Genomic DNA, 22,319 nt, shown 5'->3' with positions numbered 1-22,319 from the left:
CAAAGCTTTATAATGGTATTGAATGGCGCTCATGATTTTTAAGCCCAACAAAGTGCATCCGTCCAACACAAAAGTAATCCATACAGCTCCAGGGGTTAATAAAGCGAAGCGTCTGCCAGAATCTAGTTATTTTAGTTTATGAAGTTTTAAATATGGATATTTTTCTTCCAAAATCCCATCGCTTTGCTTCAGAAGACCTTTATTAACCCTCTGGAGCCTTATGGATTACTTTTATGATGGATGGATGCTCTTTTTTTGGGCTTCAAAATCATGAGCGCCATTCACTACCATTATGTCAGGCGTCAGGATATTTTTTTCTACTCTAATTGTGTTTGTCTGAAAGAAGAAAGTCATTTACACCTAGAATGGTTTGAGGATGAGTAAATCATGGGATAATTTTAATTTTTGGGTGAACTAACCCTTTAAGACTAATCTGAGTAATAAGTAATCTTAATCTGAAAATACAAAATTGCGAATGATTACTTGGTTTTTTGAGTGATCTACCACTATCAATCTACTATTGATTCGTTAAAATGAGTTTTATAACAGCAGTCTTACACTGAGTTACCTCACTCCTTATTTTCATTTTCTTCCTTAGCTGTACAGGGCTCAGGGGTCGTGTTCAAAAACGTGGAGGTGACGTTGCACAAAGAAGGCAATACTTTCGGTTTCGTCATCAGAGGTGAGTACCTCTGTAGACTTCCTCACATCTGAGTTCAAATGTCTCTGAGTCCAACTCATCAGCGCACTTTCATTCACATCTACATCAAACAAAAAGAGACTATTTTTCTCTGAAGATTTGTTTCGCTGCCCTAGGGCCCGGTGAAAGGAGACAAAGCAGCTTTCAGTCATGCTTCTAATGCTCAATTTCCAAATATTTACCAAGCAGCATTTTAGACTTCATTAAAAGAAAGAGACCATTTTTTAGATCCAACTAGACTAGAGTATGAAGTCTTTTGAAGAGAGACAGAAAAAAAAGATTTCCTGTCAAGGTCTTGGTTAGCTTTGCTCCTTCTCTCAATTCTGTCTCAAAGAGGCATATTGAGGACTTCCTTTTCATCTTCAAGACTCCATTTGTGAATTCAATGGTATGCAATTTTATAGCGAGCAGCGGCTTTAAAAAAATGTATAATCTGGTTCTTTTGTAGGAAAAATATATGGAATTTCAGTGAGGTGAGCAAATGGTCTTTGGTGTGCAGCACTATGCCAGTATCTAGAGCTGTGTTTAAGTTTACAGCATGTTAAACATATCAAATGTGCATATCCACAAGTGTAATTTTACAATGTTTTACTCTATGGTGACATTTGTTAAATGTGTCAAAACAAGTTGTATTTCCTTGGTGTAGGAGGTGCCCATGAAGACCGGAACAAATCTCGCCCAGTTACCATTACAACCATCAGACCCGGAGGTCCAGCTGACAGGTGAGTTGGTCCTGAGCTGACCTGGATTAATCAGCATTGACATTAACTATGTTTCCATCCACCTATTTTTATGCGCATTTTGGGATATCACATAAATAATGCTGGATGGAAACACCACAATGCTAATAAATTCTAAAAACGTGCATAAAAAATGTATGTGCTCAATTGAGGCGGATACATTTTTTTTTTTTTTTTTTTATCCGATGAGAAGACATGCACATAAACTATGATGGAAACACATTTACTGAATAAATCCAACAACAAATTAATGTGATTGACAGAGATTGGCTTGTGATTGGATAACTAAACTCGCCAGTAGACCATTTCATTGCACAGCATCTTAAATGTTGATGATCATTCTGAAATGCCTGAGCCAAAGTCTGTCATCAGAATGATTTGGTTTATTTCCCTCCCAGAAGTGTCTCACATGACTGCGTTCCAAAACACCAGCATCCTATTCGAACACAAGATAACATGACAGCGTTTATTGCGTTTCGTCTACGTACTCTGAGCCGCAAGTAATTTATGATGCAAGACAAAAGAGCCTCAGTGGCTTCCCCAATTGCACCAATTTCCCAGGAAGTGATGATTTTGTTCTCTTGAATACATGGGATGGGAACGCTGCTTTATTCGCAAATGTTTTATGCAATATTCCAATTGTGCGAAGAAGTTAAATTCGCAACTTTGGATGGAAACATACCTATAAATAAAGCTTTTTTCCAAAAACCTAGGTAGCATCCTAACTGAAATAAACTTAAAAGGTGCTGATTAGAAACACTCCACATAACATGACACTATTTGTGTATCATATTTATAGTTGGCACACAGACTTGACTTGAGTAAAGTTTGGTATTAGCATTTTGCTTAGCTAATGCTAGGATACTCTAATAAGCATAAACATACATAGCAAACACATATTTAAGTTAAGTGATCAAATTTTAATGGCACTGTCCTTCTTTTAAAACCTACTTAAACCAGCAGTAGGCTGGTTTGCTGGTCTTAGATGGTTTAAGCTAGTCTTGGATGGTTTTATCGAGAGTAAACTGGTCTCCAATCTGGTTTAGCCCAGCTTAACCAACTGAAAAGTCTTCTAAAATTAGCAAATAGACCATTCTGATCAGATTAGTCTGGTTTAAGATGTTTTAAGACTTAACTATAAATAAGTAGATATATTAATAATCTTAATATCTCCTCGCATTATGGGATTTCTTTCCCTAATGACACAACCGATAAAGCTTTAAAATTTGTCCCCTCAAAAAAAAAAAAAAAAAAAGTATCTTGGCATAATTAATTCTCTTACCGCTTTCAAAATGCAGCTGTGATTTATCTGTAGGCTATTCACTAGATTTTGGATCTGATCTTAAATTTCAAATCTATAACTTAATAACCAACAACCAATGCTGTTGGTTACCGATAAATGCGCATGTAGTGATTTTTTATTTTTTTTTGGCTGGACTGTAGTCATTGATGTGAAATAGCAAGAAATTGCTTGATGAAAATAGCATTTCCCAGTCGGAGTTCCTTTCGGAAACGGAATAGATTGCCCCGCAACTTCAGCGCTCGCCTGAGAATTGTAAATGGACTGGCGTGATATTTCATTCGCTCTGGCGTTTGAACTGCTCTGTTATTACCGTCATTACATGCCAGCCCGTCTCTCTCTTTCCCTTCAACCTTTATCAATATTCATTTTGCGCACTGGTAATTTCATTTCTTACTGACAGAGTATTCCCATTTCTTTTGTTCAGTGGCATGGCTCCTGTTTTTCTGGGTAAATATTGTGTTCTGTTCCTCTGCAATTTGGTATTGAGTGGCCTCTGACATCTTGCAGTCGCAGAAAACGCCCCCCTTGGAAAATAAAAACAGCAAATTTCATTTCGTACGAGTCATAAATCAGGCCTCTAACTAAAACGTGTCACTTGTGGTGCTCCCTGTTATTCTGGGTTAAAATGTGCTTTGAAACTGTCCTCTCAGAAAGCTCAGTAGCCTCTCCTAGCTAGACTTAAACATAAAGAAATTGTATACATCAACTAATCACAGTTTATCTTTGTGCTTACATGTTATTTCAAATTAATTGTACCTCTGTGTAAAAACTGAATTAATCACAGTCACTACTAACATTTGAATGGAAAACACTAAAGAAAAATACTAGAGTATCATGTGTCCAAAACTATTAAGAACAGACAATTTCATAGTTACACTGCCATTCGAAAGTGTACGATTTTTAATGTTTTTGAAAAAAGTCTCTTATTGTGACCAAGGCTGCATTTATTTGATTAAAAGTACAATAAAACAGTAATATTGATTAAAAAAACTGTTTTTATATTTTAAAATGTAATTAATTACAGTGATGGCATAGCTGCAGTGTCATTTTATCCTTTAGAAATCATTTGAATATGCTGATTTGGTGCTCACATGTTTTTTTGTGGAAACCGTGGTTCTTTTTTTTTCTTTCTTTTTTTTGTGGAAATCTTTTGTAATGTCTTTACTTTTGATCATTTTTAATGCAACCTTGCTGTGTAGAAGTGTTCATTTCTTACTAAAATCTCACTGACTCTTAACTGAATGGTAGTGTAAGTACCATTAACATTCTGCTCATGGATATCTAATTTACTTGCCATTAAGTTATCTTAAATAAAACCGACTAAAGATTTGATACCACTGACTTGGAAAACTTTAGCAAATCAAGTTATTAATTCAGATGCGATCATTGTAGTGGCTGTATCTTGTAAACACATCTTTGTTTCCAGGCACACTTATTAAAAAGCATAGAAGTCAGCCAATCAGATTGGCTCCAGATGTATCAGCCTGAACTTGCCAGTTTTGTGTGCATAATGCATCAGATGGTCCAAGAACACAAAGTAACAGATGCACCAGTAGAGACAGTCGCATTTTCTCCATGTTCTCAAGTACTTCCCATGATACAGGAGTTTATTTTTATATCTTTTGAGATTCCAAGCAGTACTTGGTCTTAGCATAGGAATTACTGTGTTTTCAGAAAGGTCTCTGGTGTGTTGAACACAGATGTGATCTGCCTGCCATGATAACAGATGGAATGTGAGGAATTGTAAAGCCTATAACCTTTCTGGCATTTTAAAGGCTTATTGTTACGAGCAAACAAGCGGAGGACACACAATACAAGTGCTATTGTGTCTCTGGGTGCCTCTTTTGTATACAACACATTTCTTCTGCAATTCAGAAAGGCCATTTCAGTCTTTATTGTATTTGGTTTTCTCTCTCAGGGAAGGTACCATCAAACCTGGTGACAGGCTGCTCAGTATTGACGGAATTCGTCTGCATGGAGCGTCTCACGCTGAGGCCATGAGCATCCTCAAACAGTGTGGCCAGGAAGCCACACTTCTAATAGAGTACGATGTGTCAGTCATGGGTAAGGACACTCCCACTTCATCTAATCCCGCTCCCAGATAATTCACATTTATTTTTTATAATTAAATGGGGAAATAAATATGGAATTTATCATAAAGGAGGCGGCAATATTTATTTCATTATCGATTAATCGTAATTAATCGCATGAAACATTGTTTGTATAAAGTTTGTTTGTATAAAGCACAAAGTTTGTATATATGTGTGAGTACACACACGCACATTATATATTTACAAACATTTATTTTAGATGCATTAATTGTGATTAATCGATTTGACAGCACTAATAACAATACCTTTTTTATTTTAATATTTCAGTATTAATATATTTACTATCTAGAGAAGTGAAATAGCAAAAAAGCAATAAGGAAAATGAAAATAAAAAAAATACAATCTTTACTTTGTTATATGTTGGTCATTGATGAATAAGGTTTGTAAAAGTGTAAAAAAACAAAATGGAGATATAATTAATTTTAACAATGCAATTGTGGTTTTTATAATCAATTTACACTGCTTTTGTAATTTTTTACAAGATGGACAAAATTTGTCCCAAAAAGGTTATTCAGTTTAACCAAAATTTCAGTTTCACCGAATGACACTTTGGTTATACCGAATGACGATATTTTCAAACAATGCAAATAGGCTGACATCTATCTATCTAGCAAAAGGACAATCAAACATTGTATATTTAGTAGAAGTTTGAAAAATATTACAACATTTTCCATGTTTTATAGTGAATGACTGCTGGCTGGAAAACCATTACAGTATTTGTAAACACATATCGACTGAAAACAGCAATTACAGAATGTAACGTTTTAGCAATTTTGAAGAAGTGATTTAATTTGATCCAACTCTCGAATGTCGATATGATTTTGTAGCATTTGTAAATGTCAGGAAAAACATGCTGTGGATTATGACAGAGTGTCAAAGAGGTGAATGAGGTGCAAAAAGACAAGGAATAGAGTGACAGCGAGCGAGGTGAACTGAAATGAAAAGGAAAGTCTCTTAAGATTTGAAGTGGCCCGTAGCTGTAACTCATCTTTCCGATGTCTTTGTTGGGCTTTGACCCGGAAGTGATAGATTGTCTTTCTGCTGTGCCCAGCGGAAGTCTAGTGAAAAGGCACATCCTGCTTCACTGCACTGATGTGCCCCTCAGAACAGTGCTGTTCGAACTGCATTAAACGCTAACTACCTTACAGTGCCTTTTCGACTGCGTTTTTGGACAGTGCACTTTTCTTCTCAGTTTAAGTCTTGCTTTGTAACCTATAGGTTGTTCTATCCTGGATTTCTGCCCAAAATAAAACTCTTTCTCAACACCTAAACAATTTACACCCTCTTTCTCCACACTCTCTCTTTCTGTCTTGTCAACTCTCCTGCTCAGTATGGTATGTGTCTATTGGTGCGGGAGACAATGCTGGTGTAATGAGAAAAAAAAGAAAAAAAAAATTCAGCAGTTCTTTTATGTCATTGTGTACTAATACATTATCAGGTATTGTTCTCAGTAGTAGCTTGTTCATTATGAGTTTGGTTCAACAAGTTAATGTGTTTGATACCAAACTCATAACAAATCACGCATGTCATAAAGAAAAAGATTAATTGTTTAGTGAGTCAATCAGTTTTGTGAACTGTTTCAGATGATTCATTGGAAATATCCAACTCAAAAGAACGATTCATCCATGAATCAGGCAATACCTGCGTAAGTTGTCGCTTTAAGGCTGTTAACACCCAATCGCATTCATGACATTTCAGAGACAAAAAAGGTCCACTGTCCCAGTAGTTTAGATGAAGCACAGCTCATACAGAAGTCATTCAAACCAAACAGCTTTCTATTGGTCAACCTGCGTGACCATCTTGGACCTGTTTCGAAATCTGCATGGGAAAATCTTCCGCCCTCACTTGAAATTCCTGATCGCATGGATTCCTATTGAATTGACTGGATTTCACCCACAGAAACAAAGTTTTCTATACAATATATAACGAGTGTTTATAATCAATGATTGCTTTTAGTATACAAAAGTAGACAAAAAAATCATGTATGCACAATTACAGTTGGAAAGAGGCTTAAGAACTTAATTTTTGAATTCCTGACAGATGTTGATTGCTTTGACTTGCTGGACAGCTTTTTTCATATCTCATTTTCATAATATTGAGCATTACCTCATCTGTTTGACACTCTCACCACTTGCACCGCTCCACGGTCAACCCCACAATCTCCTGTAGAGAAGGAATTGAAATGTCCGCTTAGCTCCACACCAGTAGACACATACATTAACTAGGTTTGATTAAAAGTAACCACCAGAGACAATGCAAGTATGCACTGTACATTCATCACAATTTATAACCACTCTTCCTCCCATTGTCACATGCTTCTCCAACCCTTCACGGCAACACGAACGCTCTTTAGCGAGTTCCTCAATCGAGCCCTCATCAGGCATGATGTGTATAATGGTGGCGCGTTAATCACCAAGCCTCTGTCATCCGAATGACATCCATGTGATTGAACAATTTCCCCACCACTGGCTTTATTAATGGATAGTGAGTTCTGCCCTGTTTAGCTGGTGTCAGGTGGGTCTGTGAGGCTTGGCAGGAAGGTGAATGTGGAAATCAGGGGTTGGAAAAAGGGGTTTAATCATCATCGGCTGTCATGGCGGCTCGAAGAGGTCACTTGGATCTCATTTAGCATGTTTAGCTATCCCACACTTCCACTAGGAATGTGCAATTTGGTCATTTTGTCTACTTGAATAGTCAGAAGCCAATTTTCAAGCTCAGTTCAGCTCTTCTCTATCCAACCAGATTGCAATGTACCACCCAAAATCCCATTATAACGAATCAATTTCGACACATTTATGCGTAGTTAATGGACTCTTGTTCAGTGTTGAATGTTTTATAACTATTACAAGTAACAATTCCTTATGTTTGAGGCACAAATTCGCTCTCCAAAATCTTTAACCTCTTTGCTCCTTTCTGGTGAAGTGAGCTTCTAACCTTCACTCAAACTGCTGAGACCATCAAATCTTTTAAACAACTAAAAAAACACTCCTGCTCCACCAGCACCTAATCATCCCACACCCTTACACCAGTGCACTTACACACACATAAACACAAACACACATTCTTTTACAGCTATCTTTGTAAGGATATTCATTGACACAATGCAGTCTCCAGCTCCTTAGCCTAACCCTACCCATCACAACTAATTGCCTAACCCAAACCCTAACCCTAAACCTACCCTTAACCTAATTATAACCTTATCCCTAAAACCAAGTCTTGACCCTAAAACATGCCTTTAAATGGGTCTCAGAAAGTGTGGACCAGCCAAAATGTCCTCATTCCGATGGCCTCAAACTCAAACTGGTCTAAAACTTCTCATCCTCTAGCTTGCTTCCTAGCTGCCTATTAAACTTTGCATTGTATATTACGAATATTGTTGGCTCTTGGTGAATTGCTTTGGTTCCATCCGCTTTGGATAAAAATGTCTGCTAAATGCACAAACCTAAATGTACAATATTCCTTGGGTAGATGTGGCCATCCCCAGCTTCCACATCGCTGTTTAACATCTTAAACACATCACCACATGTTTGAGTCTTTATAGAGCCGCTTTACAGACCAAAGCAGCATCTTTCAGACTAGCGCAGGAGTTTCCCCAGTATGGTGGCATTTTGCGATGGCAGCAAGTGTGTTTACCGCGACTGCAGGGAGGAAGTTGACACACCTGACAGCCGACAGCTGTAAACCCGCTCTAACTAAAGACCGGCTGCTCCTTCTGTCCGCTCCACGCTCAACAGCAGGAGCTATTTCTCTTTGTAATGGGCGTCAAGTGAAATCAGCACATGTTGGAAACAGGCTGGAAGAGCGGCCGTGTGACACGTGTTTATGTGTGGTGGTTTTCTCCATGCTCTAAAGATGTATGGTGTAATCAGGTCTTTAGTGCAGCCCATTACTAAACTGAGATGTTGAATTACTTCCATTACACTTTAACAAGTCCAACCGCAGCCGCTCGCCCTCATTCACATTAATGAGGTGTGTGTACATGTGTGTGTATATCCATCATCCGTAATGTGTTTTTTTCTTTTTTCCCCCCATGTATTTGGGCACTTAAGACACACTTACAAATGTATGTAATTTCATTGCATTAGAAGCAAAATATCTAATCAAGTTGTTAACGCTGGTGTAAAAGTGATTCTTAGTGGATGTATGAAGTCAGTCAATTCCTCAAGTTCACACAAGTGCTGTTGCAGAGAAAACGTGTACTCACATGCTCTGCTAAGTTTAGTATTATGGTGTTTTAATGTCATCAAAAAAAGCTTGTTACAATGTTACAAGAGTAAAAGCCACTTTATAACACTAATGTACATTTTCTCCCCCTACTTTACAGATTCTGTAGCCACAGCTTCAGGCCCATTGTTGGTGGAGGTGGCCAAGTCGATGGGCTCCAGTTTAGGTCTGGCTCTCTCTACCTCCATGTACTGCAATAAGCAGGTCATCATCATCGACAAGGTCAAACCAGCTAGCATTGCCGATAGGTAATTACAGCAGCAATCATTTTCCAAAAGCACAGGAAGACGACCATTTTGGTTCCTTAAAAGAAGCATCATTGCTCATCATGTTTCCATTGTTCTGTGAGCTAGATCAATGCATTGAGAGGAGAGAAATGTATGCTGCAGAAACCTGATGCCTGCTTGTGAAAATTTCAAAGTTTGAAATGCATAAAGCTTAGCAACTAATTATAGAAATTCAATAACTCATCTAGCCTTCATGCCAGCAGAAAGGCCCGGAACAATAATAAGGGTGGCAGAGTGCTGAGCAAAGGAAAACCTTTCCATCAGAACAGATTAGCACTTTGAAGATGATTCAAGAGTTTGCTCTTGGGAGAAACATTGGGAGGGAATTATTCATACATCTTATACCCCTTTTCCATCGACAGGGTGCCAGTTTAGGTGCCCAATCTGGAACCACTATGTGCATTTCTACTACAGAAAAGCAGTTCTAATGAAAAGCAGTTCTAATGAAACATTTGTTCTAAAAAAGCACTTGTAACATATTAATAATATATTAAATAATATATCAAATAAAAAAAAAATTCAATTAAATTATATAATCTTATTATTAATTTATAATGCTTAAAGTCTGCATCAAATTTGGTGTTAAAACTACTTAAACTACTTTGGTGTTGTACTACTAAAAGTCATGATATTTGCAGTATTGAGAAGAATTTGTTTTTTAACGATTATTTGAAATGATGCCTGTGATAAGTGCAATTCAGTGGATGTTAAGGGCTGGCAGAACAGGAAGTGATCTAATTGCCTTTGCAGGTGTGGTGCACTGCATGCTGGTGATCACATTTTGTCGGTGGACGGCACAAGTATGGAGTATTGCACACTGGCCGAGGCCACCCAGCTGCTAGCTAGCGCTTCAGAACACGTCAAAATGGAGATTTTGCCCCACCACCAGACAAGACTGGCTCTCAAGGGCCCTGAACATGGTAAGAGACCCACACAAACTCACTCTGGGCTCGAAGGATACCTGCACACTAGAGTTTTTACAACAGAGAATGCTTCAAATCCATTCATTTAAATTGGGATAGTGTATTGTAAGATTCACAGGCAATTCACTGCATCCCTGCTTGATTTCCAACCGATACGGCTCTTTTTACACCCAAAACACTCCATTAGGACTTTCTCTAGTGCCACTAAAGTGATGCAGATTGTAAAATGTGATGGATAAATGCTCACTCAGCATTTTATTTTTGGTCACATTTATTAATGCGAACTGTTGTACCTTGTGCATCTTGAAGTAGCTCTTCAAACCTCAGTGCTCGGAGGAGAGAGTGGAGAGACATCCCCTTAACGAGTTAATCGATATTGAAAGTGATGCCATATGCATAATTGATGCCTAACATAATTCTTGCATGTCTTTGATATCAACCTTGTAGTTCCTAGATACAATCTGTTGTCTGAATGCAGCATTTGACAGCAATGCAAGGCAAGCTGTGTCCTCTCCACATGATGGTTATCTTAATAATATTTAAGCATCTTTTCTACAGATATACAAATCTTGCCTCATTTGTCAGGTTGTCAGGGGTTGTTCAAAAGCTTGTTCTTATCACCTGAAAGGTTTTTATTAGGCTGTGCGCCACCAAATGGTATGATAACGAGAGCTGACGTTAAAAGTTTAGGGCAACGATGATTCTCCCACGGAATACGTGTTCATGACATCCAATGTGTGCCCTGTCACATCTTATCAGGAGCAGGATGTTAACGTTCAACACTAGAGACAAAGGCTTGAATGCTGCTGTACTTCCTGATAGGGCTAGATTTATACCACAAAGATGTAGAGGGCCACACTAGAGCAGAGCCAGGTAAGAATGACCAGACCAGAGTCATATTTAAAGACCAGAATTGAGACTTTTGACTTGGGATAGTAGGCAACCACACAATCACATGCTACAAAACCCTCAGAACATTTTGGCAAACAGGCAGAATGACCTAGCAATCACATAGAAATGTGATTAAAAAAAGAACCCTCAGAATACCTTAACAACCACATAGCAACCCCCTGGCAACCATCCAGAACATCATAGCAACTGAATAGAAATTCCCAGGCAGCCACCAAGAAAACCATAGCAACTGCACAGTAACATGCTAAAACCTCATCAGCATCTGCATAGCAACACCCTGGCAACCACCTAGAGTGCCATAGAAATGCCCATGCAACCACCAACAACATCTTATCAACCACAGAGTAACATGCTATGAAACAATTAAGTAACCACATAGTAGCAACATTCTGGCAAAAACCGGAACACCCTAGCAGCCACATAGGAACATGCTAAATCCAGCTCAGGTTCCACATAGCAACGCCCAGGCAACCACTCACAACATATTAGAATTGTGATGGCAAACTTAAAAGCAACACTAGCTTATTAGTCTTATAAGTCTTCTAGCTTATGAGTCTTGCCCTGTATGCATCCTGTATGCCCTGTACTTCTGCTGATATCCTTGACTGAGTTTTTAAAAAAAAAACCTGTATTGATGACTTAGAATTATTTTGCAGAACATCCACAAGGTCAGTGGCTGTGCGACCTTTAAGCTATGAACTTAATAAGAATGTGGATTAAAGCCTAGGCCCAGAGAACATAAATAAGCATGGACCTGCACAGCATACTAATGCTTCCTGCTTGCTGTTATAAGGGTTTTTCTGAGGCCTGGCACTAGAAAACAATGAAGTGACCCTTGGGTCATCTGGTAGGAGGTGTCTTGATTGGCTCTTAAGAAAAGGAAATTGAGTTTAGAGCACCATCCAAACACATTCACTGGACGAAGCTCAGTCCTGAATCCTGTTAAGAGCTGCACATGTCTACTGTCAGGATTCTCGCATTACTATGCAGCTGCACGTCCACTACGCAGTTCGCACACACAGACGTGTACTCTATTTCCTCAGCTCAAGCAGATTTAGAGCAGTGAAGCATTCCATACTAACACAGATCTAAATGCCAGCCGCTGTGAAATTCCAGACATCTGGCTAATGCCGGAAACGTCACAACGCCAGAGAGCTGGCTGATACCAGAACGCATGTATGCATTACGCATACACATTCTGCCTTGTCAACGCATACTCATGGATTCACAACATCGGTTTGGTGGACTTGCATGGGCGGCAGTGTTTGTGTGCCACAGAAAACATCTGAATCAATCTACTGATGAAAACATAAATATTATCCGGCCCATCTCTGCTCGTTTTTTTTTTTTTTTTTTTTTTAATATGTATACAAACACTCAACAGAATCTTTTTGCAGGGCTACCATGTGCATGTAGTTTGTTGTAGTACAATGTTAAAGGTGCATAAATAACAAGAGTTCAGTACATGGAAATGACATACAGTGAGTCTCAAACTCCATTGTTTCCTCCTCCTTATATAAATCTCATTTGTTTAAAAGACCTCAGAAGAACAGGCGAATCTCAACATAACACTGACTGTTACGTAACAGTCGGGATCATTAATATGTACGCCCCCAACATTTGCATATGCCAGCTCATGTTCAAGGAATTACACAAGGGCAGGACTTCTGGATGTACACAGCTGAATCATCAGACTAGGTAAGCAAGCAAGAACAATAGCGAAAAATGGCAGATGGAGCAGTAATAACTGACATGATCCATGATATTTTTAGTGATATTTGTAAATTGACTTTCTAAATGTTTTATTAGCATGTTGCTAATGTACTGTTAAATGTGATCAAAGTTACCATCGTTTCTTACTGTATTCATGGAAACGAGACTGTCGTTATGTTCATTTTTTAAACACTTGCAGTCTGTATAATTCATAAACACAACTTCATTCTTTATAAATCTCTCCAACAGTGTGTAATGTTCAGAATCAAACTCGTTCAGAATCAAATGTAAACATCCAAATAAATACCATACTTATGCGATTAGACATGCTGCATGACGAACACTTTGTAAAGATCCATTTTCAGGGGTGATAGCGTTCCGGCACCACGCCGGATTTCCGGCGTAGGCTACTGTGGCTGCGGAAAAAAAAACAAAAACAAAAAAAACAGGTTCTGGTTATATTGGTCTACTGCGGCGTTTTAGTGCCATGTTAAAAAATAATAATAATAATAATAATAATAAAAAATTGTATAATGTTTATTTGATGTCTGTTTTTAAAAGCACGGAAGAGAATATGTGCTGTTCTGTTAAACATCGTTTCAGCTATTAAAATAGTTCCGTTTTATATGTATGGCAGTGATTTCGTTTCTGTTTTTATTAATTACGTTGTAATGGGAAGATTTTTTATTCGTCAGATATAAATAAGGTATAGGCTCATATCCATTGGTTTGTGCGGAGAGTGGAAGCTTGCACAATGCAATACAGAGGCGCCAGAGCCGTCACTTGCACTTTTTTTATCCAGTGGAAACGAATTATCCTCAAAACAATACTTGCCTTACCGACATCAAATACATAGATGGAGAGATTTAAATTATTGCTTAACGAAATAAAACAAATCAAACCAAAAACTCTTTCATTATATCTGTAAAGATGCATTTCTCGCGTCAAAGTGGAGATTTCTATTAAGGATCTTGCGTCACTGATTTAGAATACACTAGTTTATTCATAAATAATTCAAATATCCCCTTACCCTCCGACACATTCATTGTTATGTACAAGGAATACAAGTTGATGTAGACTAATATAAATTTAAAATACATCGTTTTAATAAATACAAATCAGCAAAACTGTTTCAAGTGATAGGCATTATTCAATTAAAAGTATCAATGAATAAAACATTATGTTGACCAGGTGGATTATTCATTGAAATCATGGAGAATGGCGTTTAGTTTTATTTTCATCAATGACAGCGCACGTGTATTTACAGACAAACGAAATCTGCAGAAGTCTCTTTACTGCGGAACTGAACTTAATAAAACAGAAACGAAATCAATGTGTCATACATACAAAACGGAACTGTTTTAATAGCTGAAACGATATCTAAACGTTTTGCTATGTTCTGTCTATGCAAACAGAACAGCAGTATAGGCTAACGTTACATAGGCTAATAAATCAAGCGCGTCATCGTCACAACCATAGCCTTGTTTCCGTGCGGAATAAAGTATTTTATTCTCGGAACATTTCGACTTTATTCTCCGACTTTATTTTTATTATTAATATTATTATTATTATTTTTTGCAGAGGTTAGATATTTCGACTTTATTCTCTGAATATTCCGACTTTAATCTCGGAGTTTCGACTTTAATCTCGGAAGCTTTAACGCTCAACGACTCATGAGACAATCAGACGTAGTTAAGGGGCGGGCCTCGTGTCTTTGTCAAATAGATTGATACAGGTTAAGGCAATGCTCCATGCGCGAAGGTGTTTACAATTGTGTCTCATATTTCTCAACTCAAAACGTAAGTCATGGCTATGTTTATGAAGCCAGGGGAAGACATTAAAGACATTGATAAAAGCATAAAGAATAAATGGCGCTGGGCTTGGATTGAGGATGTGGGTAGCGACGGAAAGCCCTATTATTGCCACTTACTGACCTGTCTGGGTATGACTGTAGCATCTGCAGCATTTACTTCCAGTGATTGTACTAAGATGGGCTTATAAGGTCAATGTAGGCACTGAACATATTGAGAAGAAAATGCTGTCTTTTCTTGAATAATACTGAGGGCATAATGCAAATATGAAAATATCTAAAAATAGCCACTTGTCAATAATGATGATCAGGGTTGGCTGTTTATATATTTGGGCCCAGGGGCCAACAAGTTGTGTTAAAAGTGCGTCGCATACATAGTACCCTCTCGGGGGGCAAGGAAAAAAAGTTCAGGCTCAGGAATTTTTTTCACTATCAGCCCTGCATTTTGAGGGTTATATTAGCTGTGTGAACTTTGTTTATGCTCTTTAAGGCAGTCGCAAGCTTGGGGGCGGGGAGCACGAGAATTTAAAGGGGCCTGAATCGGCGCATATTTAATGATGCCCCAAAATAGGCCGTTAAAAAAATGAATAAAAAAAAATATTATTTTGAGTTTTTTGAGCTGAAACTTCACAGACACATTCAGAGGACACCTTAGACTATTACATCTTTTGAAAACACATTCTGCGGCACCTTTAAAGTGCACACTACAAATTGGGTACTGTACATATTCCACATACTGTATATATGCAGTATATACTGTACCCAAATGCGGGTGGATTTCAGCAGTGGCGTGTAACATAGTCACTCCTACTAGCCACTTTGGTGGGTTGAATATATATATATATATATATATATATATATATATATATATATATATATATATATATATATATATATATATATATATATATATATATATATATATAATACAGCTTTTTCAATTATAAGCTTTTAAAAAGGCATCTGAAATGATAAACTAAGTGCAATGTAATGTCAAAATGTTAGATTTTTCGATACATATTGATATTAAATTATCTGATACTCTTCCAATACTCATTTCTTGCAGAATAGATAAACGATACCAGCTTTCTCGTTCTCTCATCTCTCCGACAGTGAGTTGACACAAACCCGCCTTCCCTCACTCACTTGTTTTATTTGGTCTGGGTGAATATTGTTGGTGTTACAGGACTTGAATTACGTTGTGGGATTGCGCATATTGCTCATAATTTTAATCATTCCCGCAGATTTTGTGCTTACATCCAAAGTGCACGCACATAAACGTACCTCCCAATACTAAATTGAGCATTTAAACAGTCAAATACCCACAAAATAATATCAAAATTCTGGTCTTGGCGAGTATTCACGTAAACACAGTCAGTCATGTTTTAAGTGAACGTAAACAGTTGAGAAAGAAAACGCACGTGTAACAGTATAATGGATCCATGCGTCAGGTCTTAAAGTGACAGCAGCCTAATATACCTGATGGCAAATTATGAGATAATATTAAACATATTTATATTCCAGTTTTTCCCCATGGTATCGATGTCAGAAATTCACTGTGACCAGTGAAAATGCTGAGTGGCTATATTATATTATATTTCAAGAGATTAATCTTGATTATTTTAATTTGTTGACACCCTTAGTATAAAGATTCTACATTGTTGATGCCTGCAAAAACACTTCATATTTTCATTTGCACCTTCCCCTCTATGATTCATGAACAATCTCTCTTTATTTCTCCCCCACACACATAATTGTAGAAGTAATTGCTCTCATCTGTCCAAGCCTGATTACCTTCGGTCTCAATGGATTCTTCACTGTCTTTCAACTCTGTGCTACTGTTTGATTCTATCATAATGATGGATCCCTGGTCTCCTGCCTTACACAAAAACACACTCCTCCTTCACCTCTCACCGAGTCTCTTTCCTGTCTAATCCCCTCTGCAGCCACTGCCCTCCAGTTTCCCTCATTCTTCTCTCTCTGAGACTGCTTTTGTAGTCTCTTTTCAGGCTGTGCTTGTGTGTTGAAAGCACAGTGAACATGCTGCTAAAATTAACTGTGAAAACAGAAAGGAGCCAAAATAGAAAATGATCAATACAGGTGTCCATAGTTGTGGAGGACTCTTTGAGGGGAGCACTAGCTGTTGGATATTTAAGACATTGCTATGTGAGTGCTTTTTTTTTTTTTTTGTGCCTGCTACTTTAGATAAAAAACGTGAAAGTCAGCTTGTCTACTATGTATAACCAAAGATGTTGCTAGGTAGCTTGCAGGTGCATTTTTTGTAAGGTTTACAGTATTTTGACATTAGTTCCTTCAACCAAGAACATTTCTTAAAGGTATAATTCATCACAATATTTTATTATTTTATTTTACTTTGGACACATTGACCTTCATTGAATAGACAAAAATGGTTAAAACATTCTTCAAAATATCATTATTTAGTCAACTATCCAAATATTTGCAATATTTTATTTTGATTGTGCTTATTTTTTTGTCCATTTCTGTGCTTATGAAAAAAGTCCAATCAAAAAGCAGATAACCCTTTAAAAATGAAATTGCTAAACTAGGGTCATTTTTAACCATGGTGGCTTTATTCCAGGGTCAAGCACAGTTTGAAAAACCTCTCCTTGCATGTTTGATCTGTTATCTGTTATACGTTGGCATTTATGTGGTGTTGTATGCTTTTCCTGCTCACGTCCGCCCTCTCTCTCTCCTCTCCGTGTGGTCAGTCAAGGTGCAGAGGAGTAACCGGACATTGCCCTGGGAATCCGGAACCAACAACAACAGCAACTTCCTTCCTTATCAACACTATAACACCTACCACCCCGACCAGTCCCGCAGCCAGACCAAGCAGAAAACCTCTCCAAACAACCCCCGTAATGTTCCTTCCCTTCTCCTTCATCCTTATCCTCTTGTATCCTCCTCGTCTCTCATCAGTAACAAATGTATTCCATTATTTTATGGGTTTTGGCTTTATAACTTATATTTCCAAATTGATTTTCATTTTTATTGTTTAATAAAAACTCAAGGTCTCATATTTTCAAAGGGATTTGGCTAGTCAATGCCACATGAGCAACAGACCATAATCAAGTTGGGCAGAGTTCAACATTATGCAAATGAGTAGCGACGGCCAATGGGATTGAAGATGCTATATACATATTGCTGAAGATGCAAGATTTAAAGTTATCTAAAAAGGGTTAGATCACCCAAAAATGAAATGTCGTCCCAAACCCATAAGACCTTTGTTCAATTTCGGAACACAAATTGATGAAATCTGAGGGTTTCTTTACCACAGCAACGTCACTGAACCTTTTGAGGTCCAGACAGGTATTAAAGACATTGTTAAAATAGTCCATGTGACTACAGTGTTTATTGTTAAATAAAGTAGTTATTTTTGTTTTGTTTTTGCACACAAGTATTCTCGTCACTTCATAACATTAAGGTTGAACCACTGTAATCATGTTGACTATTTATCGATGTCTTTACTACTTTTCTGGACCTTAAAAGGTGCGATGACGTTGCTGCCTTTGTCTGGTTCAGAAACCCTCGGATTTCATCAAAAAATATCTTAATTTGTGTTCCGAAGATGAATGAAGGATTTACGTGTGTGGGACGACATGAGGGGGAATACTTAATGACAGAAATTTCATTTTTGGGTGAACTAACCCTTAAGAATGACTGATGTATCAATCTGTCAAAAAAAAATCTCACTTTTTTATATATCATACAATTTACAGTTTACATCATGCATTCTTTCAAGAATCGAACCCACAACCTTGGCTTGGCTAGCGTCACGCTTTCACATAAATGTGATGTGTAATACAGGAATGAATTCATTAGAATGTCTCATTTGCGCTTTATTTGATAAGACTGTTTTTGTTTTTGTCTTTTTTAGCGTGTTTCATTTGATCTCTTTGGAAAACAGAGCAGAACTAATTTGTTCCCCGGCTGTTTCCTTGTCTCTTGACTATGCTGAGGCTAAAGACTGATTTTCTCTCTCTCTACTGCTCTCTTCCTCCGTATTATATCTGGCCTTTATTCTCCAACTGTGGGCGTAGCTGAGCTCTATTCTACCAGAGGCGAGAGCACATTACGGCAAAGCTCAGACTCGCCATACAAAGCCAGACGAGCACTGAGCCATTCAGGGAGTCTTGTGTGGTTTTTGTTGTGCAGAAGATACACAGTGAATCCACAGGACTCCTTTGTGTTGCCATTCTTTGGGGGATATGGAACATTATCCTCGTTAAGGAAGCAATATTGCACTATTGACATTCTAGCAATGTGAACTGATCATTTCTCCCTGTGCAGTCATGGATGGACTTTATAGTCTCAAATACATTCTGGGACATGTAGTCAATGATAACTGACATCATGAGGCCCTAGATTTGCTCTCTAATTGGCTGATAGGATGGGGAGATTGCCACTTGTTACAAAAGCACTCCACATTTGTGTTTGTAGGTCATGCTATTCCTCTTTCAGCAGCCTTTTTAGTGAGTCTGATTTGATTATACGGACTCATTACTATAAATTCCAGCCATCAGGGCTCTATCGATCTCTTTTGCTGGCGCTCTATGCATTTCAAGGGCACCGTGAGACTGTTAGAGATGACCTGCACTTGTTCGTTTACGCTGACAGCGATTTGCAGCACTAAAGCAACTGGAAGTTGTTCATGCCTTTCAATTTTGAGTTCATTTAAATTAAAAATTTGAGTTAATACAATGAAGGCAATTGGTTTAATCAACAGTAACTCAAAATATTATGTTATCTGAACCACATTAATTATCTAAGTTGATATGACAAAAGAAAAAGTGTTTAGATAACAAATCATGAAAATATTTTTTTTTACAGTGTAAGGAACATTTTGATGCAAAGGACCTCAAAATAGGGTGGTCATCTTGTGAAAAACTCCCTTCTTATAATATAATGGCAGCCATATTAATTTCATTTGTAAAGACCTATTTATACACTGTAAAAAAAAAAAGTCTGTACTGTATAAATATGAAGGAATTTTCCATATATATATTTATACATATTTTTTTATACAGGTGCTTTACTTGTATTTTGAATTATGCATTGTGTTGTGTTTTAGGGTTAATGGAAATTTCCTTAAAATTACTGGATAATGTCCTGGCAGAAAATTAACAGTGCATTTTCCATTTTTATTTTTTCTGTGTGAGAAAAATAATTATATTATTTTGTAAAGAAAACATGTTTTCTACAATACATTAATGTTAGATATATAAACCCTTAAAAAAGGATTACGAACATGTTTATCATCATTTTTAATTTTATAATAAAAATTTCCATATTTTACTTATTATGTGAAATAGTTAAAATAATATTAAAATAGTTGATTAATCTGATGATTTTCAACCATCTTTAGAAAGCAAAATTTAAAAAAAAAAAATGTAAAAAAGGGGAAAAGTTAATCATGTTTAATTGTTAATTTACGTTAATCAATTTTATTCAAATTAATACATTATATAATAAATATTAATAATATACTATAAATTAATAATGTTAAAAAAATACATTTGATTTTAATAATTTATTAGTAAATGGTTAAATTAAAATTAAATAACATTAATATTTGCTGTACAAGTAGTTTATCATTAGTTCATGTTAACTAAAGTAGTTCATGTTTAACTAACGTAAACTTATTGACATTGTTGTCATATCCTAACACCTCCCTGCAGACTTGAGTTTGAAAACCCCTGCAGCAACCAATACAGCAACCTGCCAACCTCCAGCAATGTAACTGTTTGCCACTTATATCACATATATGATTGAATTTTAAAGTTAGAAACACGACTGAAATCTCTTGCGGTACCTTCCCAACCTTCACAGTCATGTTTCACATTCTCCATTCAGGAGGGTCATAAAGATGCTGTGGGCACTTCAGTGCTGGTGGCTTTACATAATTTACTGTCACTCCATCAATACTTTTTAGTCACAGTTTCATTTTTATTCCTGGATTATATATCCCCCACGGTTATGTGAGTTCAAAGTCTTTTTCTATCTTTGAAAGATGTGTCCTTGATACGCATGAAAGAGCAAAACTCCCCCGAGAGTTGTATTACTTAAGCCGCTGTTTTCTTTTTCCCTTAAGACAAATTAGCCAGCATTTTCTGGACATTAACTCTTTTTAATGTTTGGATTAGGAAGAGCTCTTCCTATACAATACACAAGTGGACCAGAAGGCCTCATTATGGCTGTAGATGGTTTAGTGGTTTAAAAAAAGACAGAAAGGCAGAATGTCCTTCCATGTGCCAAGAGAAGACAAACTGTATCAAACAGCAATACAAAAATAAGACTGTAATCTGCTCTAATCCTGCCATGTTTTTAGCATCACCAGTGTCCCAGCCAAATAAAACATATTTTTTTGTAGTAGTAAGGTTCTGCCAGTTGGGATTTTTTTGTGAGTGCTAAAAAAAAATGGTTTTGAAGCTCTCTATCTGATCAGTATGAACTGTGATCTGGTTCTTAGGCATTGCTCTGTGATAAGAAGTGGCTTTTAGGCATTCGGGGAGTATTTTTAGAGATGTGCTTTGATGAAGACTTACTACCATTCACACAATATCAAATATAAGGGCACAGTCTGCTGTGCTTTAATGAGTTGTTTTGTGCATTTCCTCGAATGGTGACCAACCGTGGCTCTCATTTCCAGGACCTGTTGTTAGAAAATGCTGGGGTTTAAAAGTTCAGTAGACATTTAAACATTTAAAACACAAAATGAATAGGAAAAAAATACAGATTCTGCACTCTTTCTAGGTTACTAATCTAAGTACATTTTTGCCATTGACATCTTTGTACAGAAAGTCACTTGTTCTTCCATTGAAACTCAAGATTCTCATTCAATCATCTCAAATCATGCTGGAGATCATAAAGATAAACCATATACTAAGACATTTTGAAATTCTCAGATTGTTGTACTTACAGTATAATGTCATTTGTAATGGAATAAACTAGAAGTGTTCTACTAAGCCAAACTGAACTTTATATACTAAATATATGAGGTTTTGCAATGAGTCATTGAGAATTGATAATGAGAGTTTTGCTAAAATGTTCCTCTCTTTCCTACACAGCTCTGGGTTCATCCTTTTCTCCCACCTCCATGAGTGCCTACAGTCTGAGCTCACTCAACATGAACACGCTGCCACGCACCATGTATCCCACAAGTCCCCGCGGCACCATGATGAGACGCAAACTGAAGAAGAAAGACTACAAGAGCTCAAGTACGTTTGATGCAGTCGTGATGAATTTTTCGACTAATCTGTTTTTATTAATCAAGAAACAAAACATTTCACACAATTCAAAACGAGCCCTCATTCTTAAAAGGCTATAGTTCACCCAAATATAAAAATTCTTTCATTCCAAACTTCTACAACTTTCTTCTGTGGAGCACAAAAGATTTTTTTTAAGCTTCAAACAGAATGCAAAACCACCATAAAAGTGGTGCATATGATGGTGCACTATATTCAGTAGCATTTCACATCTTTGTGAGGAACAGATTGAGTTGGAATCCAACCCAGATTGAGTTCGGAATCCAACCCCTCACTAAAAGATGTACATTGAAGGGTCAGTAGATTTCAGAAT

General features: G+C 37.1%; 1 protein-coding gene across 9 annotated transcripts in view; it reads left to right on the top strand.

The window, feature by feature from the left end:
- Nucleotides 1-22,319, top strand: part of grip1 (glutamate receptor interacting protein 1) — a 297,915-nt gene that overhangs the window by 217,624 nt on the left and 57,972 nt on the right. For 8 of the 9 annotated variants that reach the window (XM_067390984.1, XM_067390986.1, XM_067390988.1 and 5 more), the window contains exons 5-11: nucleotides 599-682; nucleotides 1,347-1,422; nucleotides 4,662-4,807; nucleotides 9,179-9,326; nucleotides 10,116-10,285; nucleotides 17,453-17,599; nucleotides 21,809-21,958. In XM_067390984.1, the coding sequence (XP_067247085.1) occupies nucleotides 599-682; nucleotides 1,347-1,422; nucleotides 4,662-4,807; nucleotides 9,179-9,326; nucleotides 10,116-10,285; nucleotides 17,453-17,599; nucleotides 21,809-21,958 (921 nt within the window). Of the gene's footprint in view, nucleotides 1-598; nucleotides 683-1,160; nucleotides 1,174-1,346; nucleotides 1,423-4,661; nucleotides 4,808-9,178; nucleotides 9,327-10,115; nucleotides 10,286-17,452; nucleotides 17,600-21,808; nucleotides 21,959-22,319 lie in introns of those variants that run through there. The other variant, XM_067390987.1, reaches the window with a different exon arrangement.

This window comes from Chanodichthys erythropterus, chromosome 8 (assembly GCF_024489055.1).
Source record: "Chanodichthys erythropterus isolate Z2021 chromosome 8, ASM2448905v1, whole genome shotgun sequence".
NCBI classification, from domain to species: Eukaryota; Metazoa; Chordata; class Actinopteri; order Cypriniformes; family Xenocyprididae; genus Chanodichthys; species Chanodichthys erythropterus.
Note: the sequence above shows the minus strand (reverse complement) of the source record. Positions and strands in the feature narration are given on the sequence as shown.